This window comes from Phyllobates terribilis, unplaced genomic scaffold (genome assembly GCF_046119375.1).
Source record: "Phyllobates terribilis strain yellow unplaced genomic scaffold, ASM4611937v1 Scaffold_13__5_contigs__length_258822181, whole genome shotgun sequence".
NCBI classification, from domain to species: Eukaryota; Metazoa; Chordata; class Amphibia; order Anura; family Dendrobatidae; genus Phyllobates; species Phyllobates terribilis.
Genome location: NW_027362773.1, coordinates 109,777,369 through 109,805,154, shown reverse-complemented (window position 1 = coordinate 109,805,154; position 27,786 = coordinate 109,777,369). Strand labels below are relative to the sequence as shown.

The following is a 27,786-nucleotide window of genomic DNA, read 5'->3' as shown; positions in this document are numbered from 1 at the left end:
AAGGATTGAGATGTGATCCTCGTGTGAGTAATACGGCTGTCAGACTGTGCCCTTATATTCACACTCAGGAGCATTGTGACAAGGATGGGCAGACACTTACGCTGAACTGATAAGTTTACTGGACGTCCAAGGATTCCCCACTGTGCCTCAATGTTTCCAACAGCAGCAAAAGCCCAACAAGAACCGCAAGTGCCCTGAATAGAATACATTTATTGAAAGGTGTTTTATTATACTGTACATTTACACAACATAACATTAATATGTAACCAGCGCTCCTACCCAATATACATGGTTGCAGGGAAAATCTGCAAACCACGCTTGAAGTCTTTGAACCTGCGATCATTTGATTGCTTGTACTACAATTGAAACCAAAAGTTTATGTAGCACCCTGAGGATTCGGCTGCTACAGGGGTATTGCACCTCAAACCAGAGGTGTGATATTCCACTCCCGGGTAAGGATGGAGTGTGGGACTGAGCCCAGAGAGCTGCATGCACTACACACATCCCATTTCCGAGGAACAGACCAACGGTACTCCCACTTAGAAATGTGCAGGTACGACCGAGTCTGTTCCTGGCTGGAGTGGGAGGGGGGTGGTACATCCCAAGTAGTGTAGGGGCAGATAGGGGGAGCAGCCTGGGTAAAGATAGGAGCTCATTGGGTGCTGGTCACCTGAGCTCACACATAGAGGGAGTATTTAAGGTGGGCACCATCTAAGATCAGGGTCAGTCAGTCAGTCAGTCAGCCAGTCTTTGCAGAGGAGAGGAAGAGGAGCAGAGCAGCCTGAGCCAGAGTGAGAGAGGAGAAGAAAGAGAGACCCAGAGGGGGAAACGAAAAGGAACTCTAAGAACCCACATACAAACACAGGGTGAAGAGTTGGCAAAAGGGTACCGGATCCCAAACTGGTGGGGGCTCAAGCACACCTCAGCCAGAGACCGGAGGCCGTGGGCAGGATCTGCCACGGCCACCCACCACATCCACCCTGAAGGCAAACCACGAGTAGGGTCAGGGAACCCAAGGCCAAGGGTTTCCCAACAGAAGGCCCGAGGGAGCTGGACCTAGGTGGATCCCTGGTGGGGACGGCCAGAAGACAGGACAGGAAGGAGGGCTCAGGGTCACGCTCCGGACTTGCTTGGGGGTTGGCTGAATCCAGGACCTGGTGGACGCAGCACGGCTCGGGTGGTCACTTGAAGCTGGAGTGACCGGAACATCAGCAGTAAGTAAATACCCTAAACTGCACAACCCGACTCCGTCTTTAATTACCATCTATGCTGCACCACCACAACCCCCATCCTCTGCACCTGACCCCCTGAGGCTATACCCCACCCGTTGGGGGTTATACTATCAAAAGCTGCACCAACACCATCAGCCTCAGCGGACCCTGCTGCAGCGGCGGCCGTAGTGACCGCAATACAACGGGTGGCGTAGTCGACATAAAGAACTTTATAACATCTGTAGGACTGCCACATACTCTGAGCTTGACACCCTGGGCACGGACCGGGTCACTGCCACTCGGTGACTACAACTCCCATCTGATCCGGCTCCTGGTATTCCCCTAAAGAATATGGCCCAGGGGGCGCGTCAACTTTGGCGTAGTCGGCAGGATTACGTGCCCGCAACACCCGGGTACTGCGTGCCTGAAGAAAAGAACAAGTTTACCTCAAAAAGAAGTCTCCCGCCGGTTCCGGAGGGTCCCCGCCATCGGACTCCATCACAGATCGATTCCCGCCGGTTGTCCGCCATTAACAGCTTTTTCCCGCCATCTGCGGAGTTTCCCGCCACTGGGAGACGATTCCCGCCATTTCCAAAGGTTTCCCGCCTTGGAAGAGCGGACGCCATTATGGGCGTGCCAGAGGGTGGCAGGAGGCCGCCTCCCATCGTGGGCCAGGACCGAAAATGGCGCCAAAAGTGGAAACCGCCCCCACCAACAGAGACTGTGATGCTAGAGGTGTCTGTCAGCGTGAAAGAACTGCCCCTGGAGCTGACAATCACCAAGTGGCCCCGGGACCGCCCTCGAAGTGGGAGGACTAAGAACGAGAGAACAAAGATGGGTGTCGCCTGGAGCAGTCTGGAGAGAGCGCACCCGGAGACAAGAAGCCTAGAGCTGAGTCCAGAAGAAGCTTACCCGGAGATGGGAGAAGAGCAGAGCAGCACCGGCCCGCTGGCCAGGAGCCTGCTGGAGACAACAGAAGGAGAGCAGAGCAGCACCGACCCGTTGGTCAGGAGCCTGCTAGAAGCAACGACCCCACTAGGCCTAGTGGAGGTCCTGGCACAGCTCCCCCGAGACCGGGAGTGTGCGCAGACCGCTCTGGAGGGCCTCGCAAGGAGGATGGCCCGGGTGCAACGAGAGACGTTGGCGGAGTGGAGCCGTGAGATGGCCCAGCAGACCGAGACCCGTCAGCGGAGCACGCCACCCAAGACGAGGAGACAGACTGCCTCTGAGGATGGCGCAGGAGGACTGAAGGCCGGAGACGGCGCCGAGAAGGGAGCCGAACGAGTGGAGGCAGGTAAAGGGGACGTCTCTACCCCAAACCCGGAAACCGCGTACCTGCCCCAGCTCCCCGTCGCAGAGCCCGAAGTACCCCCTGCCGTGCCCGTAGCCGCAACGTCACCGCCGCAGACTAGGCCTCAAACGGGAGCCGCGACCCCTGTGACGTCACACGCCTCGACCCCGAGCGTGACCAAGCAGGAAGTACCACCAGCCTGGTCGCAAGGCCTAGTACCCCCGGGCGCCGCAATACCAACAGCGCCCCCTACCTCCGCGGAGCCCCCGGCCTGGTCGCAGGGCCAAGTAGCCCAGGGCGCCGCCGTCCTTACGGTGCCCTTCACTTTCCAGGTGCCCCAGGCCTGGCCGCAAGGCCTGGGCAACCCGGGCGCCACCACCACCGTGCCCATAAAACCAAGAGTGCCGCATCTGGGAGAAGATCTGTTTGCCCAACATACGTGCCCGGATGGGCAGCCCTTCATTTGGCCACCGGAGTTTCACCATCCCCGACTCCGGAAAGAGAGACCCCTAGATGAACCCCTGATTCCGGTTCCAAAGCCCGTAAAAAGGACCTCGCCCCCGCTAGAGGAGGCACAGTTTGAGTGGGACCCCACCGGAGAAGATCTCATGGGGTTCACTCAGGAGACTCGGGCAGCCGCAGCGGAGCGTGCAGAGTGCTGCCGCCAGCAGCTCGAGGTCTTTGAGAGGGAGCGGAGAGAGAGGCGGGTCCGGGAACAACAAGCGCAGATAAGGAGCGCGGAGCAGAAGAGCCGGGCCAGGAGGAATCCCCGTGCAGCTCATGGTCCCCCTTCCACCGGGACTGTGATCAAGTTCAATATGCAGCACGGGTGGGGCTACATCCGAGACCACCGCACCCCATGGCGACGTCTTCGTGACCAGGAGAGACGTTGAGTCCCACCTACCGGAGGGACACAGAGGTCGTGACCTTTACATCGGGGACGAGGTCACCTTCACCCGGCACAAGTGTGCCAAAGGACCCTACGCCCTCCATGTGCATCGCCTGACGGAGGAAGAGCTGCGGTGTGAGGAGGAAGAACAAGAGGACCCGGACGGGTCTGAAGCTAAAGGTAACCACAAAGAAAGAGCAGGAGGACGTCGTCGTTAAGTACAGCGGAGTAGAAGCTGTATATAGTTGCCCGTCGGGGCACAGTGAACTGTTACTGTTGCTGATAATATAGTCCCCGTTGGGACCAGCAAGTGTGAACTGTTTACCCGTTTATCCCTTAAATCCCACTGACCGAGGACTGAGAGCGGTCATTCCTCCCTAATACCTGGCCGAGGACTGAGAGCGGCCACCTTCCCTTTTGTATATAGTTGCGCTTCCTAAAGCGCCCCCTACTGGTTTTACAGGAAAACCACTTCCAAGAAAAGAGACTGTCGCGCTTTGCCCGGTCACCAGTTGCACAGTGACCGGAGGAGGAACAGAAGCGAGGAAAAGTCTACAAGAATGTTTTATATGAAAAAGTTTTATTGATATATATATATATATATATAATGTTTTATATGATGTTTTATTATGATGTTTATGCAAAAATTGTATGTTTTGGATGTTTTATATCTTACAGCCCGAGGACGTGCTGTGATTTACCAGGGGGGAATGTAGCACCCTGAGGATTCGGCTGCTACAGGGGTATTGCACCTCAAACCAGAGGTGTGATATTCCACTCCCGGGTAAGGATGGAGTGTGGGACTGAGCCCAGAGAGCTGCATGCACTACACACATCCCATTTCCGAGGAACAGACCAACGGTACTCCCACTTAGAAATGTGCAGGTACGACCGAGTCTGTTCCTGGCTGGAGTGGGAGGGGGGTGGTACATCCCAAGTAGTGTAGGGGCAGATAGGGGGAGCAGCCTGGGTAAAGATAGGAGCTCATTGGGTGCTGGTCACCTGAGCTCACACATAGAGGGAGTATTTAAGGTGGGCACCATCTAAGATCAGGGTCAGTCAGTCAGTCAGTCAGCCAGTCTTTGCAGAGGAGAGGAAGAGGAGCAGAGCAGCCTGAGCCAGAGTGAGAGAGGAGAAGAAAGAGAGACCCAGAGGGGGAAACGAAAAGGAACTCTAAGAACCCACATACAAACACAGGGTGAAGAGTTGGCAAAAGGGTACCGGATCCCAAACTGGTGGGGGCTCAAGCACACCTCAGCCAGAGACCGGAGGCCGTGGGCAGGATCTGCCACGGCCACCCACCACATCCACCCTGAAGGCAAACCACGAGTAGGGTCAGGGAACCCAAGGCCAAGGGTTTCCCAACAGAAGGCCCGAGGGAGCTGGACCTAGGTGGATCCCTGGTGGGGACGGCCAGAAGACAGGACAGGAAGGAGGGCTCAGGGTCACGCTCCGGACTTGCTTGGGGGTTGGCTGAATCCAGGACCTGGTGGACGCAGCACGGCTCGGGTGGTCACTTGAAGCTGGAGTGACCGGAACATCAGCAGTAAGTAAATACCCTAAACTGCACAACCCGACTCCGTCTTTAATTACCATCTATGCTGCACCACCACAACCCCCATCCTCTGCACCTGACCCCCTGAGGCTATACCCCACCCGTTGGGGGTTATACTATCAAAAGCTGCACCAACACCATCAGCCTCAGCGGACCCTGCTGCAGCGGCGGCCGTAGTGACCGCAATACAACGGGTGGCGTAGTCGACATAAAGAACTTTTTAACATCTGTAGGACTGCCACATACTCTGAGCTTGACACCCTGGGCACGGACCGGGTCACTGCCACTCGGTGACTACAACTCCCATCTGATCCGGCTCCGGGTATTCCCCTAAAGAATATGGCCCAGGGGGCGCGTCATTTACATACTCCATATAAAAAGACACATCTGCATGGGGATGTCCAGAACATCATACCATTCAAGAAGGAGACGGGTTCTCTGTCCCAGAGATGAACGTCCTTTCGTCCGACATGTACATATCAACCCAAGGACAAAAGCAAAAGACCTTGAGGACATGATAGCTAAGATTGTGACACTATCCACAGTGAAACGAGTACTGTACCAACATGGGCTAAAAGGCCACTCTGCCAGGAAGAAGCTACTACTCCAAAAGAAAAAAGCCAGATTAATGTTTGCAAATGCACACAGGAACAAAGAACTTAATTTTTGGAGACATATCCTGTGGTCTGATGAAACTAAAAGTGAACTTTTTGGGCATAATGACCATCGTTACGTTTGGAGAAGAAAGGAAGAAGCTTGGAATCCAAAAACACCAAACTGTGAAACACGGGGGTGGCAGCATCATGTTGTGGGGTTGTTTGCTGCAGGAGGGACTGGTGCACTTCACAAAATAGATGGCATCATGACAAAAGAAGATTATGTGGCAATACTAAAGCAACATCACAAGACAACAGCCAGGAAGTTAAAGCTTGGGCGGAAATCGGTCTTCCAGATGGACAATGACCCAAAGCATACTGCCAAAATGGTAACAAAGTGGCTTAAGGATAACAGAGTCAATGTTTTGGAGTGGCCATCACAAAGCCCTGATCTCAATCCAATTGAAAATTTATGGGTAAAGCTGAAAAGGCCGGTGCGAGCAAGATGACCTACAAACCTGGATCAGTTCCACCAGTTTTGTCAGGAGGAATGGGCCCAAATTCCGACCAACTATTGTGAGAAGCTTGTGGAAGGATATCCCAAACGTTTGACCCAAGTCATTCAGTTTAAGGGCAATGGTACCAAATACTAATGAAATGTATGTAAACTTTTGACTTTGCAGTAAGTAATAAAAATGCCTTAAAACATTCTCTCTCTCACTATTCTGGCATTTGGCAAATATTAAAAATTATGGTAATCCTACTTGACCTAAAATGGGAAAGGTTTATTCTGATTTCATGTCAGATATTGAGAAAAACATGTGACGCGCCCCCTGGGCCGTGGGGTACTCGGTAGCCGGGCCGGTCGTTGCTAGGGGAGATGTCACAGTGGCGGTGACCAGGTCTGTGACCCAGGGCGGACAGTAAAAGGAGTTATTTACAGGGGATTTATAGTTCTTGTATAGAGTTTGTGACGCCACCTGTGGTATGCGGCTAAAGGGAGCCGCCGCTGTGGAGCAGGTCCTCTGGAGGTGATGTTAATGCTGCAGAGTTGGTTCAGCTCTCCACAGGCAGAGCTTAGCTCCAGGACAGTGTAGATGTTGCGGTTATTGAGATAGCACTCGTGGTGCAGTGTAGTGCAGGGGGTGATGGCGCAGCAGTAATAATTCACAGAGACAGTGGGGTGCAGTCTACCGGATTTACTCACAGTTCTCACTTTGCTCTTGGTTACAACTGCAGATCATAACTTCCCACGTCGTGCTGCGTTCACCGGGCAGGGGTTCAGCCAACTCTCAGGTACCTCCGGAGTACATAACGGGACCCCGTTATGTGTGTTCCTTCTGGCCGTCTCCCTGCACCTCACATCCAGTGTCCCAATCCAGTGACCGCGGACCTTGTCGGGCGACGTCTTCTCTGTCCCCTGGGTCCTCTATGGCCACCTTTTCGCTGAGTTAGATGAGGTCTTTGGGCTGCAGCACCTGAAATGCTGCACCCTCCGGTTACCTAGTTGAATATTGCAATTCTCACTAGTTAGGGGCCGGTCTCCTCTGCGACCCGATCCCTCCACCGCCTGGTAGATTCGGGAATACGGGTGGCCTCCAGCACTGCCCGTACCCCTGGGATCCTCTCTTCACTCCTGGAGCCTTCTCTCTGCTCCCATTCCTTCCTCCTCTCCTTCTCCTGGACCTCCTCACTCAGGCTCACGCTTCCCCTGAGCAGAGCGCCTGCAGAGCTCCTGCTCCCAACTCCTCCTCTGACTCTCTCTCACTTCTTCTTCTGACTGGAACTCACCACTTCTAGATGGTTCCATCCCTTTTTATATCACTTCTTACTGAGATCCCCTGAACTCCTTCCTCCACCCACACCCACTACATGGTTCCCCCTACTTTGGTTCCCCCCACTCCAGCCAGGGACAGGGCTCAGAAGAGGAGCAGCGCATCTTGCCCCTCCTGCTGGTCTGGAGTAGTGTAGTGTTGGATGCAATTGTTAGGGTCCCGGGCTGTACTCCTTCCTTACCTGAGAGTGAGATACCACACCTCTGGGTGAGATGCAGTACCTCTGTGGCGACTGAACCGGCAGGGGCGCCACACATGCAGATGTGTGTTTTTATATAGTGTATGTAAACTTTTGGTTTCAACTGTATATACTGCAGTACCACAGTATTGCAGTATATATAAATATCAGAGAAGTGGCAGCATGCGAGTGGACTCACTGTTTAGACCTAAAGTCCAGTAAGCTGAACCTGTGAGCTGTCGCGGTGAGACACTATCAGAACTAGATGGAGACAAACGTTAAAGGGAACCCTGTCATCTGGTTTGGCCGATATGAGAAGACCACCACCTTTCAGGCCTGATATACAGCATTCTGCAAGACAAGAAAAAGAGCTTTTATTATAATCACCTGGGGGGCAGTCTGAAGGGTGTCCCTCATCCTGGTCCGACGCCTCCCTTCTTTAGATGCCCTCCTTCTTGCATTCTGTGGATGACGCGCATGTGTACTGTAAAGTACTGCAGTGCGCAGGCGCCAGGGCTTTTTGACCTTGCCCGGCGCCTGCACACTACAGTACTTTACTCTGCCCTCAACAGGGCAGAGAAGTACTCCTGCGCAGGAGCACGATGCCGGGGAGACTGCGTGGATGACGTAGTGATGCGTCATCCACATGAAGCAAGAAGGAGGACGGCATCGCAAGAAGAAAGATGGCACCGGACCAAGACCAGCGACGCCCCTTGGACCGGACCGCCACCCCAGGTGAGTGTAATAAAAGCTCTTGTTCTTGTCTTTGCAGATCGGGTAGGGGGCTTAAATACAGCATTATAGAATACGGTCTCTAAGGGCTGAAAGGTGGTGGTCTTATCTGACATCAGTTAAACTTAGTGACAGGTTTGCTTTAAGGTGCACTGCAGCTGTCCAGGGAGTCCCGGCCGGTGACACCTCTGGAGATGAAAGTAGAGTGCCGGAGAGAGTGGCGTGTGACGTCAGACTGTCTCTGGGGTGCGGATGCCTGAAGGGGTCGCACTTCTCCTTAGGCACTTTGGAAAACATTGTTTTCTTCATCAGAGGAAGCACACAGCTTCAGCTTACTGGACTTTGCGTCAAGACGGTGAGTGCACTCGCATGCTGCTGCCTGTGTTCTTCATCCAACGGTGTTTTACTGTTGCCTTATATCTGCTTTTTCTGCTCACCAGCAACATCTCTGCATTTTTATCACTGATATGTGCACTAAACAGGCTGCCTTTTTTTATAATAAAATATTTTTCATCACATGAATTAATTATTTATACTCCGCCTGGTTGGTTTTATATATTTACATATGGTACCTTTCAAAATCTATTATTTCAGCAGTCTTTTGGCACAGACTGTTAGATGTATATCATGAATAACAGACCAAAAAGAAAAGAAACATGCCACTATGTAGTGATCACCAAAAAAAATATACAAATTTTAATTATATAGGTACAAATGTGAGTGCACAGCACACTTCAGTACATTAAAAACATTTAAAAACCCCAAAATGTCCTATTGGGTGAATGCCCAACCATAAGCTCCGTTCAAAAAAAATCTTAATATTTCTAGGCATATGATGATATACCACACAAATTTTTCTGATGGTCATTTTTTCACTTTTATTTAACTCTTGTTACTAGTTGCCCACGATCATTGGTTTCTTCTTGGGAACTAACTAGGATTCTGGACATCTTTTAGCACAGTGGTTTTAGTCGTAAATTAAAACCTAAACTTTATAAACTAATATCTCAGAGAGAGGAGAAATTAAAAACTAAAAACTACGCTTTATTCAGCTCTGCAGCCATTATTCTATCATGTGGCAAATTCAACATGCTCAATGTGGTGAAAGGTCCTCTTTAAGCAAGGACGGCCTTAAAAAATATTACAATATACAGTACAGACCAAAAGTTTGGACACACCTTCTCATTTAAAGATTTTTTCTGTATTTTCATGACTATAAAAATTGTACATTCACACTGAAGGCATCAAAACTATGAATTAACACATGTGGAATTATATGAAACAACTGAAAATATGTCTTATATTCTAGGTTCTTCAAAGTAGCCACCTTTTGCTTTGATGACTGCTTTGCACACTCTTGGCATTCTCTTGATGAGCTTCAAGAGGTAGTCACCGGAAATGGTCTGTCAACGATCTTGAAGGAGTTCCCAGTGATGCTTAGCACTTGTTGGCCCTTTTGCCTTCACTCTGCGGTCCAGCTCACCCCAAACCATCTCGATTGGGTTCAGGTCTGGTGACTGGGGAGGCCAGGTCATCACATAGCCCTTACACAGCCTGGAGGTGTGTTTGGGGTCATTGTCCTGTTGAATGATAAATGATGGTCCAAATAAACGCAAACTGGATGGAATAGCATGCCGCTACAAGATGCTGTGGTAGCCATGCTGGTTCAGTATGCCTTCAATTTTGAATAAATCCCCAACAGTGTCACCAGCAAAGCACCCCCACACCATCACACCTCCTCCTCCATGCTTCACGGTGGGAACCAGGCATGTAGAGTGCATCCGTTCACCTTTTCTGCATCGCACAAAGACACGGTGGTTGAAACCAAACATCTCAAATTTGGACTCATCAGACCAAAGCACAGATTTCCACTGATCTAATGTCCATTCCTTGTGTTCTTTAGCCCAAACAAGTCTCTTTTGCTTGTTGCCTGTCCTTAGCAGTGGTTTCCTAGCAGCTATTTTACCATGAAGGCCTGCTGCACAAAGTCTCCTCTTAACAGTTGTTGAAGAGATGTGTCTGCTGCTAGAACTCTGTGTGGCATTGACCTGGTCTCTAATCTGAGCTGCTGTTAACCTGCGATTTCTGAGGCTGGTGACTTGGATAAACTTATCCTCAGAAGCAGAGGTGACTCTTGGTCTTCCTTTCCTGGGGCGGTCCTCATGTGAGCCAGTTTCTTTGTAGCGCTTGATGGTTTTTGCAACTGCACTTGGGGACACTTTCAAAGTTTTCCCAATTTTTCGCACTGACTGACCTTCATTTCTTAAAGCAATGATGGCCACTCGTTTTTCTTTACTTAGCTGCTTTTTTTCTTGCCATAAAACAAATTCTAACAGTCTATTCAGTAGGACTATCAGCTGTGTATCCACCAGACTTCTGCACAACACAACTGATGGTCCCAACCCCATTTATAAGGCAAGAAATCCCACTTATTAAACCTGACAGGGCACACCTGTGAAGTGAAAAACATTTCCGGTGACTACCTCTTGAAGCTCATCAAGAGAATGCCAAGAGTGTGCAAAGCAGTCATCAAAGCAAAAGGTGGCTACTTTGAAGAACCTAGAATATAAGACATATTTTCAGTTGTTTCACACTTTTTTGTTAAGAATATAATTCTACATGTGTTAATTCATAGTTTTGATGCGTTCAGTGTGAATGTACAATTTTCATAGTTACGAAAATAAAGAAAAATCTTTAAATGAGAAGGTGTGTCCAAACGTTTGGTCTGTACTGTATATTTCCTGCCCTGTTTAGTATTGTTTTCAGTGCACAGATTAATTTTAGGGCACATTTGTTTTCATCCTTAGCACTTAGTAATGTAATGTTTGTTTTTTACCTGATCTTTTGCCTTTGAAATGACTCCTGCTTTGCGCCAATCGCAAGATCTCTTAACCGGGGCGGCCTCTATCTTTAGTTGTGTCATATTATACGGAGGAACGTCATTTGGAGGAACGTCATCAAGTAAAGTCAAACGATTTCTTGTGAACTCTTCATCTGAAGACACAAAGACAATTTAATTAATAATAACAGATAGCTACCAACTTGGCCCCTTAGCTTGATTGACAGTTCCTCAGTGACCCTCCTCCTGCTATGGAGATCTCACACTGCTCAGTACAAGCTGCAGCTGTCAGTCAGGCTGGGTGGGCAGAGATTGAATACACTTGGACTCATGAGCTATTTTATTCTATAGCTGGACTCATAAAATGCTCATCTTACTATCCAGATTATATTGTCGTTCTGATGTTGATTTCCAACGTAGGTGCATTAGTTTCATCACTAGACTCTTCTCATCTCTAGTCTATGATCTATTTAATAATGCGTGCTGTTTGTATTGTAAAATCTGGGGCCAGATCAGCTTGTCTGTGCCATCAGAAAATGACATATTTTAAATCAGGTTTTTATTTTTACCTATGTTAAAAAAAATATCAGAAGTCTTGCAAGTTTTGCACTGTCCACTGCGCCTAATATTAGACTCACTTTTCCTGTGCTGTACAGATGTCACGCAAGGTGTGGGAAAGACTAAGTGCAACACGAAGGGATGAGGGGAAGAGAGCCCAGACACTAGGAAAAGGGGGAGTGGAGATCTCCTAGGCTGATCTGATATCACCCTTTCTCCCCTAACATCCCTATATTGGTTCTTCACCAATCGTTGCACAGGAACCTAAAACCCTGTATTTGCTAGAGCTTGGCCCTGGCTAGGGAATGAAGGGGGGGTGAACACTAGTCTTTCCCCACTAACAACTAAAGACAACAAGGAAGACATACACGGGGGAAAAATAACTTCGCTTGAGCTGACTTCAGAGAGATAACACACACGTCCTCTTAGCACCAGAGAGGAAGTAAACAGACTGCACTCGCTCCAAGCTTTCACAAGGAAACATGTGAATATCACCGGCGCCTCCCTATTGCAGACTGAAAGTATTTAAACACACCGGCCAGGGTGTTAATCAGCAAGAGGGAGGTAGTCGCTGGGTCCTAGAGTGAGACAGATCTAAGAAGGTGTCTGTAATACCAAACGAAGAGCTCTCCTGCAACCAACTGCAGGGCGACTGTCTGTCACATCTGACTCACCCGTGACAACAGATGACTTTTCAGCACTTTCATTATCAACAGGATTATAAAGACAGAAAAAAATATATATTCAGCAGATAACACATAATCTACCATTTGCACCAATTGATGGACAGAGCTCACCTCCACCACCATCCTGCACAATGACCTTTGTCCAGATCAGAGTAGGCCTAGAAAACTCTCTTGAAGTCAAAAAGTCAGAGTTAGTCTCCTGAAGCCTATTTGGTCCATTTTATTTAATATAAAATGTAATGATGACGTTGTACTAATCAAAAGAAGAGCTACAGAATCCTGAAGGCTAGAGGTGTTACTCCCATTTTCGTGCAAAAGCCACAGACCACTGTCATGACTGATGGAAATAAATTCACTCCTACTCTAGTAGGGGACCTGACTTATATATAAACTAAATGTCCTTTCCTAGAATGCCCCTTTAAAGATTAATTTCACAATTCATGATTTACCTGTCAGGTCGCTGAACTTGGTGATCCCATATGTTGCTGTTCCTAGTTCCTCTTCCTGTAGGCGACGGGCAGCGTTTAAATTTTCGGTAAAAACAGACAATCTATATTGATATTCTGCAGAGATATAAGAAATGAGATACACAATTACACGATTTTGTACAGAAATGGTCCATAGTGTTCAGGAAGACTGGTTAAGGCTTTGTTCACATCTCAATTTTATGGTAGTTTGATATATATCTTGGAAGTATTTATTTATTGAAACAAAATACGTATAAACCTATGATCAAAAAAGTCAATTATTTTATAGTTGCTGCTAGGTTTTACCACATTTTGTTCCCATCATCCTATCCATAATCTATGTCATTTCATGCTGCACTGTCTCATTTCTGAAACCTACTTTAACGTAGTTGTCCCATGAACAAAGTACATCTTAATCAATAGATCTTGGAATAATAATAAGTTCCACAATTGTATATGTTAAAAAATGCTACTATGCTGAGATAATCATATAAATGTATTGTGTAATGGCTGTGTCCAATCATGCAATGCTGCTCCAGTTCATGGTCAGCATATACTACATCTTCTGGCCAGATGTGATAGAATAAGTTACATACAGTGGGTACGGAAAGTATTCAGACCCCTTTAAATTTTTCACTCTTTGTTTCATTGCAGCCATTTGGTAAATTCTAAAAAGTTCATTTTTTTTTCTCATTAATGTACACTCTGCACCCCATCTTCACTGAAAAAAACTGAAATGTAGAAAATTTTGCAAATTTATTACAAAAGAAAAACTGAAATATCACATGGTAATAAGTATTCAGACCCTTTGCTCAGCATTGAGTAGAAGCACCCTTTTGAGCTAGTACAGCCATGAGTCTTCTTGGGAATGATGCAACAAGTTTTTCACACTTGGATTTGGGGATCCTCTGCCATTCTTCCTTTCAGATCCTCTCCAGTTCCGTCAGGTTGGATGGTGAACGTTGGTGGACAGCCATTTTCAATTTTTCTTTTGTAATAAATGTTCAAAATTTCTACATTTCTGTTTTTTTCAGTCAAGATGGGGTGCAAAGTGTACTTTAATGAGAAAAACTGAACTTTTTAGAATTTACCAAAAGGCTGCAATGAAACAAAGAGTAAAACATTTAAAGGGTTCTGAATAGTTTCCATACCCATTGTATAATAAGTGAGTATACAGATGAAACAGCAGGAATTCACAGCTGCTGTTTTCTGAAGAAACTCATATCCCTGCCTGTTTTATCATAGGAGCGAGTGCTTCTGCTGTGTATCCAGCTCTCTGAGCTCATCATAATTTAAATCAGTGATGCAGGAGCTCCAGCGGCCGCTTAGTTTATATGTCACTGACTTGATTTATGATGAGTTCACATGACTGGTGATGAGGCAGAAACACTCACTCCTGTGATAAAACAGACAGTATCCTGTGTTACCTTAGAAAACAGCATCTGTGAACCCCTGCAGTTTCATCTGTATACTCATTTATCATAAGTGAAGAAAGAAAAGATATCCAGCATGTAGGTCTTCCATAAAAATCCAAGTTTTTATTGTGAAAAATTATTTCAATATGAATTCCAAAAAAACTGCAACCAACTACTATCACCACTAAAAAATTAAAATACAGGACAAACGCGTTTCACATATGTGTCCTTAATCATTGCAGTGGGGGCTGATTGTGTTTTTTTGTGAATTTCTATTGAAATTATTTTTCACAATAAAAGCTGGGATTTTTCTGGAACACCCTCATGCTAAGTTTCTTTTATCCTTATTACTGGTGCACTGCAGTTTCCATGCATTGAATCTCCATTTGGGTAAGCTGACTTTAGAGATTTCCTCTTTTCGTTTGTTGCAATCCTATAGTTAGGATTACAAATAAGTCTGCAGCAGCGGAGCGTGTCTTCAGTTTTATCAGTGATGCACGCTGTGCTCTCCCGGGTTACTCTGGGAGGAGCCGCCAGCCAGAAGTCATTACTCCTAGCAGCTCCTTCCAGAATTACACAACCCGGGCGGGAGAGCAGAGCACAGCAGGCGCAACACTGAAGCCACGCTCCCCTGCTGCAGACTGTTAGTTGTAAGTAACAGACTGTTGATGTACCCTGATAGCTTCTTATGTCATCCCTCTTCCCTGCCTTGAAGAAGCAGAGAGAGCGGTGCAGCTCTTGATAAGGCAAACACTGATTAGCCGCAGCGCAACCAATCAGTGTTAGCTTTGTGTGTGTCCTCCCCGGCTGTACAGCACAGCCTATGATTCACATAGTACCTGCTCCCGTCCCCCACAGTGTCAGCTGCAGAGGGAGATAGACTACTCCCTGCTACAGCTGCAGTGATTGCAGAAGGCCCTCCTGCCAGCCTAATAGTAAGTAAGTGCAATGGGGGGCCTTTAGTCAGGGGTGATAGAGGGGGGGCTTAGTTACTTAGGGATGAATGAGGGCCCTATTTCATCATCATCCCTCTTATCACCCCTGAGCACCCCTTACCTACATCACCCCTAACTGCACCCAATCACCCTATATCACCCCTGACTGACCCCCATCCCCTTACATCACCCCTGACAGCACCCTCTTCCCCCATATCACCTCTGACAGTGCCCTCTCTCCCTGTATCACCCCTGACTGTGCACCACTCCTCCCTGTATCACCCCTGACTGTGCCCCTCTCCCTGTATCACCCCTGTCAGGAATTCCAACACACACAGAGGGACGACACCGGGGAGATCACGCAATATCTCACCGTGCTGTCACGCTGTCCGTATTTCGTCTGTAGTCGCGAGCACGCGATCCAGACTACTTGCTATGTGGATATCGGCAAGTGACCAGTGAGTGTATGGCGTCACACCTCGGGGATTCCAAAGCCTAGAATCCATGTTTAACGCCCTCCGTGCGGTCACTGTCAGCTTCACGATAGCCCAATTATTAATATTCTCTGCCACCACCAGACAAGTTTGAAATATAATACAGGCCTGGCCGGACGCCTGCGTTTTGGTAGCGTATATGGCTTCGGGGAAGGGAACAATTACAGAACAAAAGAAACAGGATTATTAAATTTTATATTTAATCCAAAAGTGAGGCAGTGTTTAGGAAAATATATACAAGGATGTTACAAAGGAGACATTAAAATACATAAGCAGTTACACAAATTAAACAGGATATAAAAGGTGAAACTTACACTATAAAGTTCGCTGCGACGACTCAGTATAGGTGGAGGGGAGATGTTCCGTTTACTGTTATCGAACAGGGTCCTCCGCTATGATAGACATACGGTACAGACCAAAAGTTTGGACACACCTTCTCATTTAAAGATTTTTCTGCATTTTCATGACTTTGAAAATTGTATATTCACACTGAAGGCATCAAAACTATGAATTAACACATGTGGAATTATATACTTACGAAAAAAGTGTGAAACAACTGAAAATATATCTTATATTCTAGGTTCTTCAAAGTAGCCACCTTTTGCTTTGTTGACTGCTTTGCACACTCTTGGCATTCTCTTGATGAGCTTCAAGACGTAGAAACCGGAAATGGTTTTCACTTCACAGGTGTGCCCTGTCAGGTTTAATAAGTGGGATTTCTTGCCTTATAAATGGGGTTGGGACCATCAGTTTTGTTGTGCAGAAGTCAGGTGGATACACAGCTGATAGTCCTACTGAATAGACTGTTAGAATTTGTATTATGGCAAGAAAAAAGCTGCTAAGTAAAGAAAAATGAGTGCCCATACTTTAAGAAATGAAGGTCAGTCAGTCCGAAAATTGGGCAAAATTGAAAGTGTCCCCAAGTGCAGTTGCAAAAACTATCAAGTGCTACAAAGAAACTGGCTCACATGAGGACCGCCCCAGGAAAGGAAGACCAAGAGTCACCTCTGCTTCTGAGGATAAGTTTATCCGAGTCACCAGCCTCAGAAATCGCAGGTTAACAGCAGCTCAGATTAGAGACCAGGTCAATGCCACACAGAGTTCTAGCAGCAGACACATCTCTACAACAACTGTTAAGAGGAGACTTTGTGCAGCAGGCCTTCATGATAAAATAGCTGCTAGGAAACCACTGCTAAGGACAGGCAACAAGCAGAAGAGACTTGTTTGGGCTAAAGAACACAAGGAATGGACATTAGACCAGTGGAAATCTGTGCTTTGGCCTGATGAGTCCAAATTTGAGATCTTTGGTTCCAACCACCGTGTCTTTGTGCGATGCAGAAAAGGTGAACGGATGGACTCTACATGCCTGGTTCCCACCGTGAAGCATGGAGGAAGTGTGATGCTGTGGGGGTGCTTTGCTGGTGACACTGTTGGGGATTTATTCAAAATTGAAGGCATACTGAACCAGCATGGCTACTGCAGCATCTTGCAGCGGCATGCTATTCCATCTGGTTTGCGTTTAGTTGGACCATCATTTATTTTTCAACAGGACAATGACCCCAAACACACCTCCAGGCTGTGTAAGAGCTATTTGACCAAGAAGGAGAGTGATGGGGTGCTACGCCAGATGACCTGGCCTCCACAGTCGCCAGACCTGAACCCAATCGAGATGGTTTGGGGTGAGCTGGACCGCAGAGTGAAGGCAAAAGGGCCAACTAGTGCTAAGCATCTCTGGGAGCTCCTTCAAGATTGTTGGAAGACCATTTCCGGTGATTACCTCTTGAAGCTCATCAAGAGAATGTCAAGGGTGTGAAAGCAGTCCACAAAGCAAAAGGTGGCTACTTTGAAGAATCTAGAATATAAGACATATTTTCAGTTATTTCACACTTTTTTGTTAAGTATATAATTCCACATGTGTTAATTAATAGTTTTGATGCCTTCAGTGTGAATGTACAATTTTCATAGTCATGAAAATACAGAAAAATCTTTAAATGAGAAAGTGTGTCCAAACTTTTGGTCTGTACTGTATACTCCCAGGCAAAGAGCACGGCTTCAGCCTCAACAAACTATTTTATGCTGAAGGGAGAGACCCCCTCTGTGATGACATCACAGGGGCTGGGCTCCACCCTTCAGATTTGTATTAAAAACCTGTTTTTTGGGATAACTCATTGTGCTTTGATCCCAGAAGCCCAAAAGTGCTATCATGTTTTCCCTTATGATTTTAGCTTTATTTAGAGACCACACATCACATAGCTGCAGTCTGCTATTCTGGTGTTTTTACGCTACAGCTCCCTGATTTTGCCTACAGCCCTGGAAAACTACCTATACATTCCTGGGCTGATTTGGTAAACATATGGGTCCTGTTACTGTCGGACATATGGAACTCATAATATTTCATATTTCATATCGGAGTCAGTTCATCTGCAAATTTCCCTTTGAGGCTCGGGAAGCAGCCTCACGGGTACACACAAATTAGTGCAAGCCTGCGTTTCAATTACCTCCTGCGTCTTTCAGAGACAAGATGCTTGCTTCCTAACAAAGTTATAACGCTCCTTGCCTGGCATCGTTTGCATAAGCTATTTCTCAGGCGCATGCTAATTGGGGCTTTTGTGCTAAGGAAAATGGGACAGTTCGGTACTGACAAGTGGTGATAATTTGCAGTAAGACGCTGTATAATTGTAATCTCTGGACAAACACTACAGGAGAGGGCATGGGAGAAGGGGCTAATATTCTGTTAATATGTCCCTGACATTAATATTTTCCTGACAACCAGTGACTGTGCCCCTCTTGCTGTATCACCCCTGACAGCATCCTCCTCCCCCATATCACCCCTGAGTGAGCCCCCTCTCCCTGTATCACCCCTGACTGCACCCCTTCTCCATGTATCACACCTGACTGAGCCCCCTCTCCCTGTATCACCTCTCACTGAGCCCACTCTCCCTCCCTATATCACCTCTCACTGAGCCCCCTCTCCCTATATCACCTATCACCGAGCCCCCTTTTCCTGTATCACCTATCACTGCGCCCCCTCTCCCTGTATCACCCCTGACTGCACCCCTTCTCCTTGTATCAGCTATCACTGAGCCCTTGTAGAGAGATGGACAAGAGAAACTAAGTAACTGTAAGCAAACACCAACCTCTGCTGCAACAAACTGAAAATGAAAGTAAACACAGAATGGTGCTAGCAGGAACCAAATTTCCTAGCAGTTTTTGCAGGGGGAGAGACTTTTGTGTGCTGGACCTGATCATATGACCCAGAGAGTTTCCTAGGTATAAAGGCCCTGTGTGCCAAATTGCAGGGGCTTTTGGCATCAACAGAGCATAGGGTGCGCATGTGCACCGCAGGAGACGCTGCAGCCAGAGATTTGGAGCCAAGATGCAGAGTGGAGCAGACGTGCTTCAGAGAGACAGCAGAGCCCAGCGCGACAGGCCTCAGCTGGAGGTCTGCGTAGCACCAGAGTTGGACATTGCCTGAGAGGCTCCGCACTCCTCACAGAAACCTCCCTGAACCCTGCGCATGTTGGTTAGAGTCAGGACCTGCGCCCCACACTAAGTAAGTTCCCGAGATCCGACAACGCCTGTCAAGAACCGAGGTCTGGACACCCTTCCCCCAAGCGTGAGAGACTACCGTCGACGGTCAAGCCGAGAAGAGCTGAGAGAGGACCGCGACAGAAAAGATGCACCAGCAGGAGCAGAGGAACCGCGCAAGTGAACAGAGCCGTCACTTACAACTCTCACCTACAGTACAGGGGACAGTTGGGATTAGGATCTCAGTTTGGGTGGGGGCCATTTGGTGCATGGGAGGCTAAACGGGATCTAATGGACTTTATCTGGAAGAGACTTGCAGCCTAGCGGGAAGAACCAGTGACCCCTGCTAGGGCCATATAAAGAGAAAGAGAACTCACGTGGTGTCTCCCACGACTGGGTGCATCACACTGTTGCAAAGGACTGTACTGTTATTCACTGACATATTTCTCATTGTTATTCCAAGTTGCTGTTTATTACCCTTGCTACTAACCCCCTTTGTAGAATAGTTGTTATACATATAAAGTGGTTATAGCAACCCCTGACTGTTCTTGTCTTGTGTCTCTGTGCGTTGCATTATGGCACCTGCATTACACCCCCTCTCCCTGTATCACTCCTGACTGAGCCCCCTCTCCCTGTATCACCACTGACTGTGCCTCTCTCCCTGTATCACCCATGACAGCATCCTCTTCCCACCATATCACCCCTGACTGAGCCCCCTCTCCCTGTATCACCCCTGACTGCGCCCCTTCTCCCTGTATCACACCTGACTGAGCCCCCGCTCCTTGTATTAATTCACACTGAGCCCACTCTCCCTCCCTATATCACCCCTGACTGAGCCCCCTCTCCCTGTATCACTCCTGCCTGAACCCGCTCTACCTCCCTATATCAGCCCCGACTGAGCCCCCTCTCCATGTATCACCCCTGACTGAGCCCTCTCTCCCTGTATCATCCCTGACTGAGCCCCCTCTCCCTCTGTCACCCCCGACTGAGCCCCCTCTTTGTATATCACCCCTGACTGAACCCCCTCTCCATGTATCACCCCTGACTGAGCCCCCTCTCCCTCTGTCACCCCTGACTGAGCCCCCTCTCCATGTATCACCCCTGACTGATCCCCCTCTCCCAGTATCACCCCTGACTGAGCCCCATCTCCGTGTATCACTCCTGACTGAGCCCCCTCTCAGTGTATTACCCCTATCCGTGTATCACCCCTGCCTAAGCCTCCTCTCCCTCTATCACCTATGACTGAGCCCCCTCTCCATGTATCACCTCTGACTGTGCCCCCTCTCCCTCTATTACCCTTGACTGAGCCGCCCTGAATGTTCATAAGGTTCGGTCAGTAGATTTTTTGGAAAATCTTTTATTTCCCCCAATTTAAATTGATGAGAAATAAAGATCTGTAGTGTAGCCTCCTTGTACCGAAGAGCTGTACATGTTCCTATGGGACACAAAACTATATTTGTCAATGCGTTTCGAAGTTACAAACTTCTTCATCAGGATAAACCACAATGTTTGCACTGATGAAGAAGTTTGTAACTTCAAAACGCTTTGATAAATAAACCGAATTCATGGATACCGCTCTTAACTTCCATCCTTGATTTACCGGCAGTGCAGAATTAACCCTTCCATTCCATTTCAGTTATCTTAGCCGTGGGTCTGCAGCAGCTTCGAGCCTTTTAGTGGTATCACCGGCACTTATTTCTCATTGTTCTTGCTTCTCAGTAAATTATGCTGTAATGTCATGTGGCATTCTTGGCTCATTGATATGAATGTTTTTGTATTGAGAAGTGACTCTTTACACTTGTACTTTAACAAATATAAAAGTACAGGGTTGTTATCTATCAATCTACTGTATGTGTCACATCTATCTATCTACAATCCAAAAATAGACGGCACTGCAGTAAATATTTCCCAAAATAGTGGATTTTATAATCCCAAATGTAGCGAGATCTTAGCTCAACAAATAATGAGGCTTTTTTAAAGCTCGAAAAGGCTCATTATATTTTGAGCTGAATCATTGCCACATATGGGCTAATAAAGTCTACTATTTTTCAAAATATTTTCTGGAGTACGGTCTGTTTTTGGATTTTATGAATTGGAGCCAGTGGTTCGGTCATTGGAGATGTGTGCCCATATGGATCATATACTCGTGGTACTTTAATTCTAGGTCTATCTATCTATCTATCTATCTATCTATCTATCTATCTATATATCTATCATCTATCTGTATATCTATTATCTATCTATCTATACATCCCTATATCTTTCTATACATCCCTTTATCTGTCTATACATCATCCCTCTATCTATCTACAGTATCTATCTGTCTATCTATCCATCCATCTATCCCTCTATCTATCTACCTATCTATACATCCCTCTATCATCCATATATATGAAAAATAGGATGCCTTTATTAGTACATATCTGAATAGCATTTTTTCAGTCCCTCCTGGAACCTTTCTGTAGGGAAATTTTGCTTGAAAAAGGTTCCAGGAGGCATCCCATGTTGTAAAGGCATCCTATATTTTATATGGAGGAGTGCGGCAATTTTTGGATGATAGATATGCACTAATAAAAGCATATTTTTTAATTAATGGAGGAATGCTCTATGGATTGTATCTATTATGGACCATGTTGAGGTCTGTATTGGATTTGTACCCCATACTGTTACGGTGCTGCGTCTACTTTCCATGCACATTTATCTATCTAATCTCTAAAAACATGTATGAGGACAAAAAGCATAACACAATAATAAATGTAGTTATCGGCGCTATATATGCAAATAAAATAAATCAATAATTGGTGAACATAATCCATGTGAAATAAGTGACCAGCTTACCTTCTGGACTCTCGTAAACCTTCTTAAATTGCTTGATAAAATTCTCAAACTGTTCCTGGTTTGAAAAAAAGGAAGAAGAAGAATATAGATTAGAAATGTTTTAGATGTCAAATAAATTCTGGATAAGAAAATATTAAAAGCTTCTAGTTCATGAAGATTGACAGAAAGTAAAAATCAAACAGCAGTATTTGAAAATAGGTGATCACCAATTCAGTGTCCCCTGAGACCACGTGTACGAGAGCGCACAGAGAAACGAGCGATGGGAATAAAAGATACATCGTGGAGGATTAATGTTCAAATGCAATCGTCGGTCAGAAGTAGTAAGTAAAAGAGCGACCTGAAAAATCTGAATTTATATCCAAGAAGGAAACCACAACTTTAAAAAAAGGACATAAATGGTCAATCCTGGGCGGCAACTAAAACAAACTTTAAAGTAAAAAATCTGATAACATGATTAATCAACCCCTTCTGAACTGACCTATTTTGGGCTTTTAGGGTGAAGCATTTTTTTTTATTGTTTATCATCGCAAAAGCTAGAACCATTAAAGTTTTCCTTCAATGCAGCCATATGGGGGCTTGCTTTTTATGAGATATTAGGCAACATTTTAGGGGATATATAACTTATTGATTAGGTTTTGATAACTCTTTATAATGACTTAAATTTTACACCGTACACTGACCTATATGTATAATGTGTCTATTTTGTGCTTTGGGTTAAACTGACAGCAGATTGTCAGGATTTCTGTTGCTCTTCTACAGTTTGACCACAAGTGGACGCTATTGTTCATTTTAATAATTGTGCTGCAGTTTCACTCCTTACCACTGGAGGGTGCTGTTGTGTTCTGCAATTTCCCTTTACCAAGATGGCGGATTCTGATGCTGTGGAATCCATCTTGTTTCCTGTTTGGGCCTACTTAAAGTCACATGGAACTCTCACTCATTGTTTGAGTATTGTTTCTAGCTATTAGCCTAGTTTCAGTCTTCAGCTCCTGAACATTCTTACCCAGACTGTTCTCACCTATTTACGAATTGTTTCCTACAACTTCTTGCTAAGTTCAAGAACTTCTACTACCGCTTGCTGTTCCTGCTTCTGCTCCTTTGGCCAGAAGCAGGAACAGCAATACTACGCCAGTATCATAATACAGATTTATTTTTTTTATTATTTATTTTGATGTCACCATAAATTGAAACCTTTAAGTTTTCTATTTTTCTGCCAACAGAACAAACTACAGTGGCTTGCAAAAGTATTCACCCCCCTTGGATTTTTATCTATTTTTTTTACATTATAACCTGTGGGTAAATATTTTTTGAATCAGATTTGTGTATGATGCTTCAGCACTAAATAGTCTAAGTTGGTGAACTAAAGTGAGAAAAATATAGGCATAAATTAAATTGATTGGATCAAATAACTAAAAATTGGCATGTGCATATGTATTCATCCCTTTTGCTATGATGCCCCTAAAAATTTCTGGTGCAAGCAATTACCTTTATAAATCACATGCTTAGTGAAATGAAGTCCACCTGTGTGCAATCTAAGTGTCACATGTCTGTCAGTATATACACTTTACCTTTTCTGAAAGGCCAAAGAGGCTGCAACACCATTAATAAGAGGCACCACTAACCAAACAACACCATGAAGACAAAGGAGATCTCCAAACAAATCAGGGACAAAGTTGTTGAGAAGTACAAGTCAGGGTTGGGTTATTAAAAAAAAACAATCTCTGATGATCCCCCCAGAGAACCATCAAATCCATTATCATCAAATGGAAAGAACATGGTAACACCTACAATCCTGCCAAGAGAAGGCCATCCACCAAAACTCTCAGCCCGGGCAAGGAGGGCATTAATCAGAGAGGCAGCACAGAGACCAAAGTAAATCCTGAATGAGCTGCAGAGTTCCCAAGCAGAGACTGGAGTATCTGTCCATACGACCACAATAAGCCATGCAATCCATAGAAGTGGCCTTTATGGAAGAGTGGGCCAGAAAAATGCCTTTACTTACACACAAAAATTGTAAGTCTCATTTTGAATTTGCCAAAAGACATGTGGGAGACTCCCCAAATGTATGAAGGAGGGTGCTGTGGTCAGATGAGACAAAAATTAAACCTTTTGACCACCAAGGTAAATGCTATGTCTGGCGCCAAACCAACACAGCTCATCAACCCAAGAACACCATCCCCACAGTGAAACATGGTGGTGGTAACATCATGCTGTGGGAATGCTTTTTCGGCCGCAGGGAAGGGAAAATGGTCCTAGTCAAGGGGAAGATGGATGATGCGAAATACAGGGATTTTTTTGAGCAAAACCTGTTTCAGGCTGTCAATGATTTGAGACTGGGACAGAGGTTCACTTTCCAACAAGACAATGACCCAAAGTATACTGCTAAAACAACACTCGAGTGGTTCAAGAGGAAACATGTAAAAGTTTTGGAGCAGCCTAGTCACAGCCCACAATCCAATGGAGAATCTGTGGTCAGACTTGAAGATTGATGTTCTCCAGAGGAAACCATCTAACTTGTAGGAGATGGAGCAGTTTTGCCTTGAGGTATGGGCTAATATACCACTGGCAAGATGTGGAAAGCTCATAGAGACTTATCCAAAGTGACTTGCAGCTATAATTGTGCCGCAAAAGGAGATTCTACAATGTACTGACCTTACGGAAGTGAATAGTTATGCACACTGAAGTTTTCAGTTATTTTCTCCTATTTGTTGTTTGTTTCACAATAAAAAGAAAACCAAATGTTCAAAGTTGTAGGCATGTTCTTTACAAGAACTGATGCAAACCCTCAAAAAAAAAACAGTGAAATTCCAGGTTGTGAGGTAGCAAAACAAGAAAAAAATGCCAAGGGGTGAATACTTTTTCAAGCCACTGTACGTGCGGTTTTTGCCAGACAAGCTGCTGTTTTTATTGGAACCATTTAGGGGTACATAAAGCTTTTTTGATTATTTCATTGTTTAGAAGACTGCATGAGCAAAAAAACAACTTATTCTGCAAACTGGTACAATTACGGTGACAAATTCCTGTTCTTTTTATTATTTTCTTTTCTTTTACTACGTTTGTACAGCTGAGTTTTTTATTTTATTCTTTTTGCGGCAGTATAACGTTTATTTTCTCCTTCCTGGAGCAGTGTGAGGGCTTGCTGTTCTTATTTGTACCGATTTGAGGTGCATACTTTTTAATCACTTTTTTATTTATTTTTTCAAGATGCTGTCTGAACAAAAAACAGCAATTCTGAAAATGATTTTTATATTTATCTGTTATGGTGCTCACTGTTTGGCATAAATGACATGTTACATTTCTTCTGTGCGTCAGTACAATTATGGTGATTATCAAATGTTTACAGTTTATTTTTCCTCATCTTTTTCTGTTCCTGTAGGACACAGATGGGAACTTCTGAAAGTCCATTGGGTCCAGCCATATCAAATGAAACATTTAGCCTGAAAATCACAGCATAGAAAAAGGAAAAAAGAAATGAAAACCTAAAGACATAGGCCAGAACCAGGTGAGGAACAATCAGAGGAAAAGTTTAATAGAAACACGTCACCACTTCTGCATTTATCACCCACTCCTGGTTTTGGCTTACAGATACTGATGTGAAATACTGACAAAATACTGAACGTGTGAACGTTGCATTGCAAAGACAGAAACATTCACCTGAGATCCCCAATTGCAATTGTATTCTGCTAAATTAAATTTATGCAGAATGTTTGTCCATAGGAATAAGGGAAGAGTGTAAATCAGGGAAAATGAATGTGCAATTAATTGGGCAACATATCTATTGAATTTATCCTCCAATTTGTCATTTTAAGATTATTGCATATAAAACTTATCCTAGTTTATTGGGGAGTATGGAGAACATGACTCATATGTGCCCTATTATAAATTAATTTATTTTTATAGTTAATAATAGAGTATAATAGAGTAGAGTTAATAGAGTATAGTTAATGTAATTCTTCTGTTAGTCTCTTAATTCCCCCTTTTTATTTATCCATTTCTTGGGTTACATATTTTTGTTGTTCTGTTTCAATTGTCACAAGAATATTATCATTAAATGAAAATAAAGATATTATATATCAGGTGCAACAATGATCTCCAAATTTCTACCCACTTGTGAGCTGATAGCGGCAGAGAGACGTGCCATACGCGAACTCCACTGTCCGGAAACTCATTTTTCAATACCCTGTAAATTCTCAGTTAATAGAAGGCACTCTCATCATTAATGACAACTTCCATTCTGGAGTGGAGAGCAATTACCAAGAGCCACTTATTATATATTTATAACACCAAATAGCACCAAACCAAGTCTTTGGGTGAAGGATGGCTGATCTACAACTCTGCTGCAAACACAAACCCTAAGTTGTCTGATTCTGTAGGTCTGAGTATTGCGTTCCATCTACCATCTTAGATGGAAGGGGCAGAGAAAGAGAGAAAAAAATATGGTGACCATACGTACTTAATTAGGCTCCTCCAATTTTAACAATTTTGGACTTGTAGAAATAAAGCATAAATTATAGACATTATAGTAAATTCCACTTACTAGTATATATTTTTTACAGTATTGTCAAAATGTCACTCAGCACTTTATATACACCAGCACCTTCATGTAATAATAAGTTAACTCTTTATTTTATTAATGTTAATTTTTTATGTTTTAATTCCACAATGTGAAGTACCACATATAATAGAGCGTTAGTCACAATAACTTCATCAACCCATAACCCCTTTACCCCCGTGGTTGGTTTGCACGTTAATGACCGGGCCAATTTTTACAATTCTGACCAGTGTCACTTTATGAGGTAATTACTCTGGAACGCTTCAACGGATCCCATTGATTCTGAGATTATTTTTACATGACATATTGTACTTCACGATAGTGGTAAAATTTATTTGATATGACTGGCGTTTACTTGTGAAAAAAATGGAAATTTGGCAAACATTTAGAAAATTTAGCAATTTTCAAACTTTGAATATTTATGCCTTTAAATCAGAGAAATATGTCACACAAAATAGTTAATAAATAACATTTCCCACATGTCTACTTTACATTAGCATGAAAATTTTTTTTTGTTAGGAAGTAATAAGGGTTAAAAGTTGACCAGCGATTTCTAATTTTTCCACCAAAATTTGCAAAACCATTTTTTAGGGACCACATCACATTTGAAGTGACTTTGAGGGGCCTTTATGTAATAAAATACCCAAAAGTGACACCATTCTAAAATCTGCACCCCTCAGGGCGCTCAAAACCACATTCAAGAAGTTTATTAACCCTTCAGGTGCTTCACAGGAATTTTTGGAATGTGAAAGAAAACAATGACCATTTTTTTTCACAAAAATTTTACTTTAGACCCAATTTTTTTTTATTTTCGCAAGGATAACAGGAAAAAATGGACCCAAAATTTGTAGTGCAATTTCTCCTGAGTATGCCGAAACCCCATATGTGGGGGAAAACTATTGTTTGGGCGCACGGCAGGGCTCAGAAAGGGAGGAGTGACATTTTGGCATGCAGACTTTGATGGTCTCATACCTCGTTTAGAGAGACCCTGATATACCTGAACAGTGGAAAACCCCCACAAGTGACCTCATTTTGGAAACTAGACCCCTCAGATGTGTGATGATCACCTTGAAAAAAGAGGTATTTCTTTTTCCCCATTGCCGAGAGTGGCTGATATTTGACCCCCCCAGCCCTGTATTGTGGCTTACCTTATCTCCCCTGATAAGCCTAGAAACGAAACGCATTGG

At 45.0% G+C, this 27,786-nt stretch overlaps 1 protein-coding gene across 1 annotated transcript in view; it reads right to left on the bottom strand.

The window, feature by feature from the left end:
- LOC141174544 (cathepsin W-like) overlaps window positions 1-22,389 on the bottom strand; it is a 49,224-nt gene extending 26,835 nt beyond the window's left edge. Inside the window, exons 1-5 of the mRNA XM_073659481.1 lie at window positions 22,254-22,389; window positions 22,048-22,102; window positions 12,820-12,933; window positions 11,124-11,281; window positions 101-194 (exon numbers count right to left, since the gene is read on the bottom strand). Of these exons, the coding sequence (XP_073515582.1) occupies window positions 101-194; window positions 11,124-11,281; window positions 12,820-12,933; window positions 22,048-22,102; window positions 22,254-22,325 (493 nt within the window). The 5' untranslated portion in view covers window positions 22,326-22,389. The remainder of the gene's footprint in view (window positions 1-100; window positions 195-11,123; window positions 11,282-12,819; window positions 12,934-22,047; window positions 22,103-22,253) is intronic.
- Window positions 22,390-27,786: the final 5,397 nt, after the last annotated feature.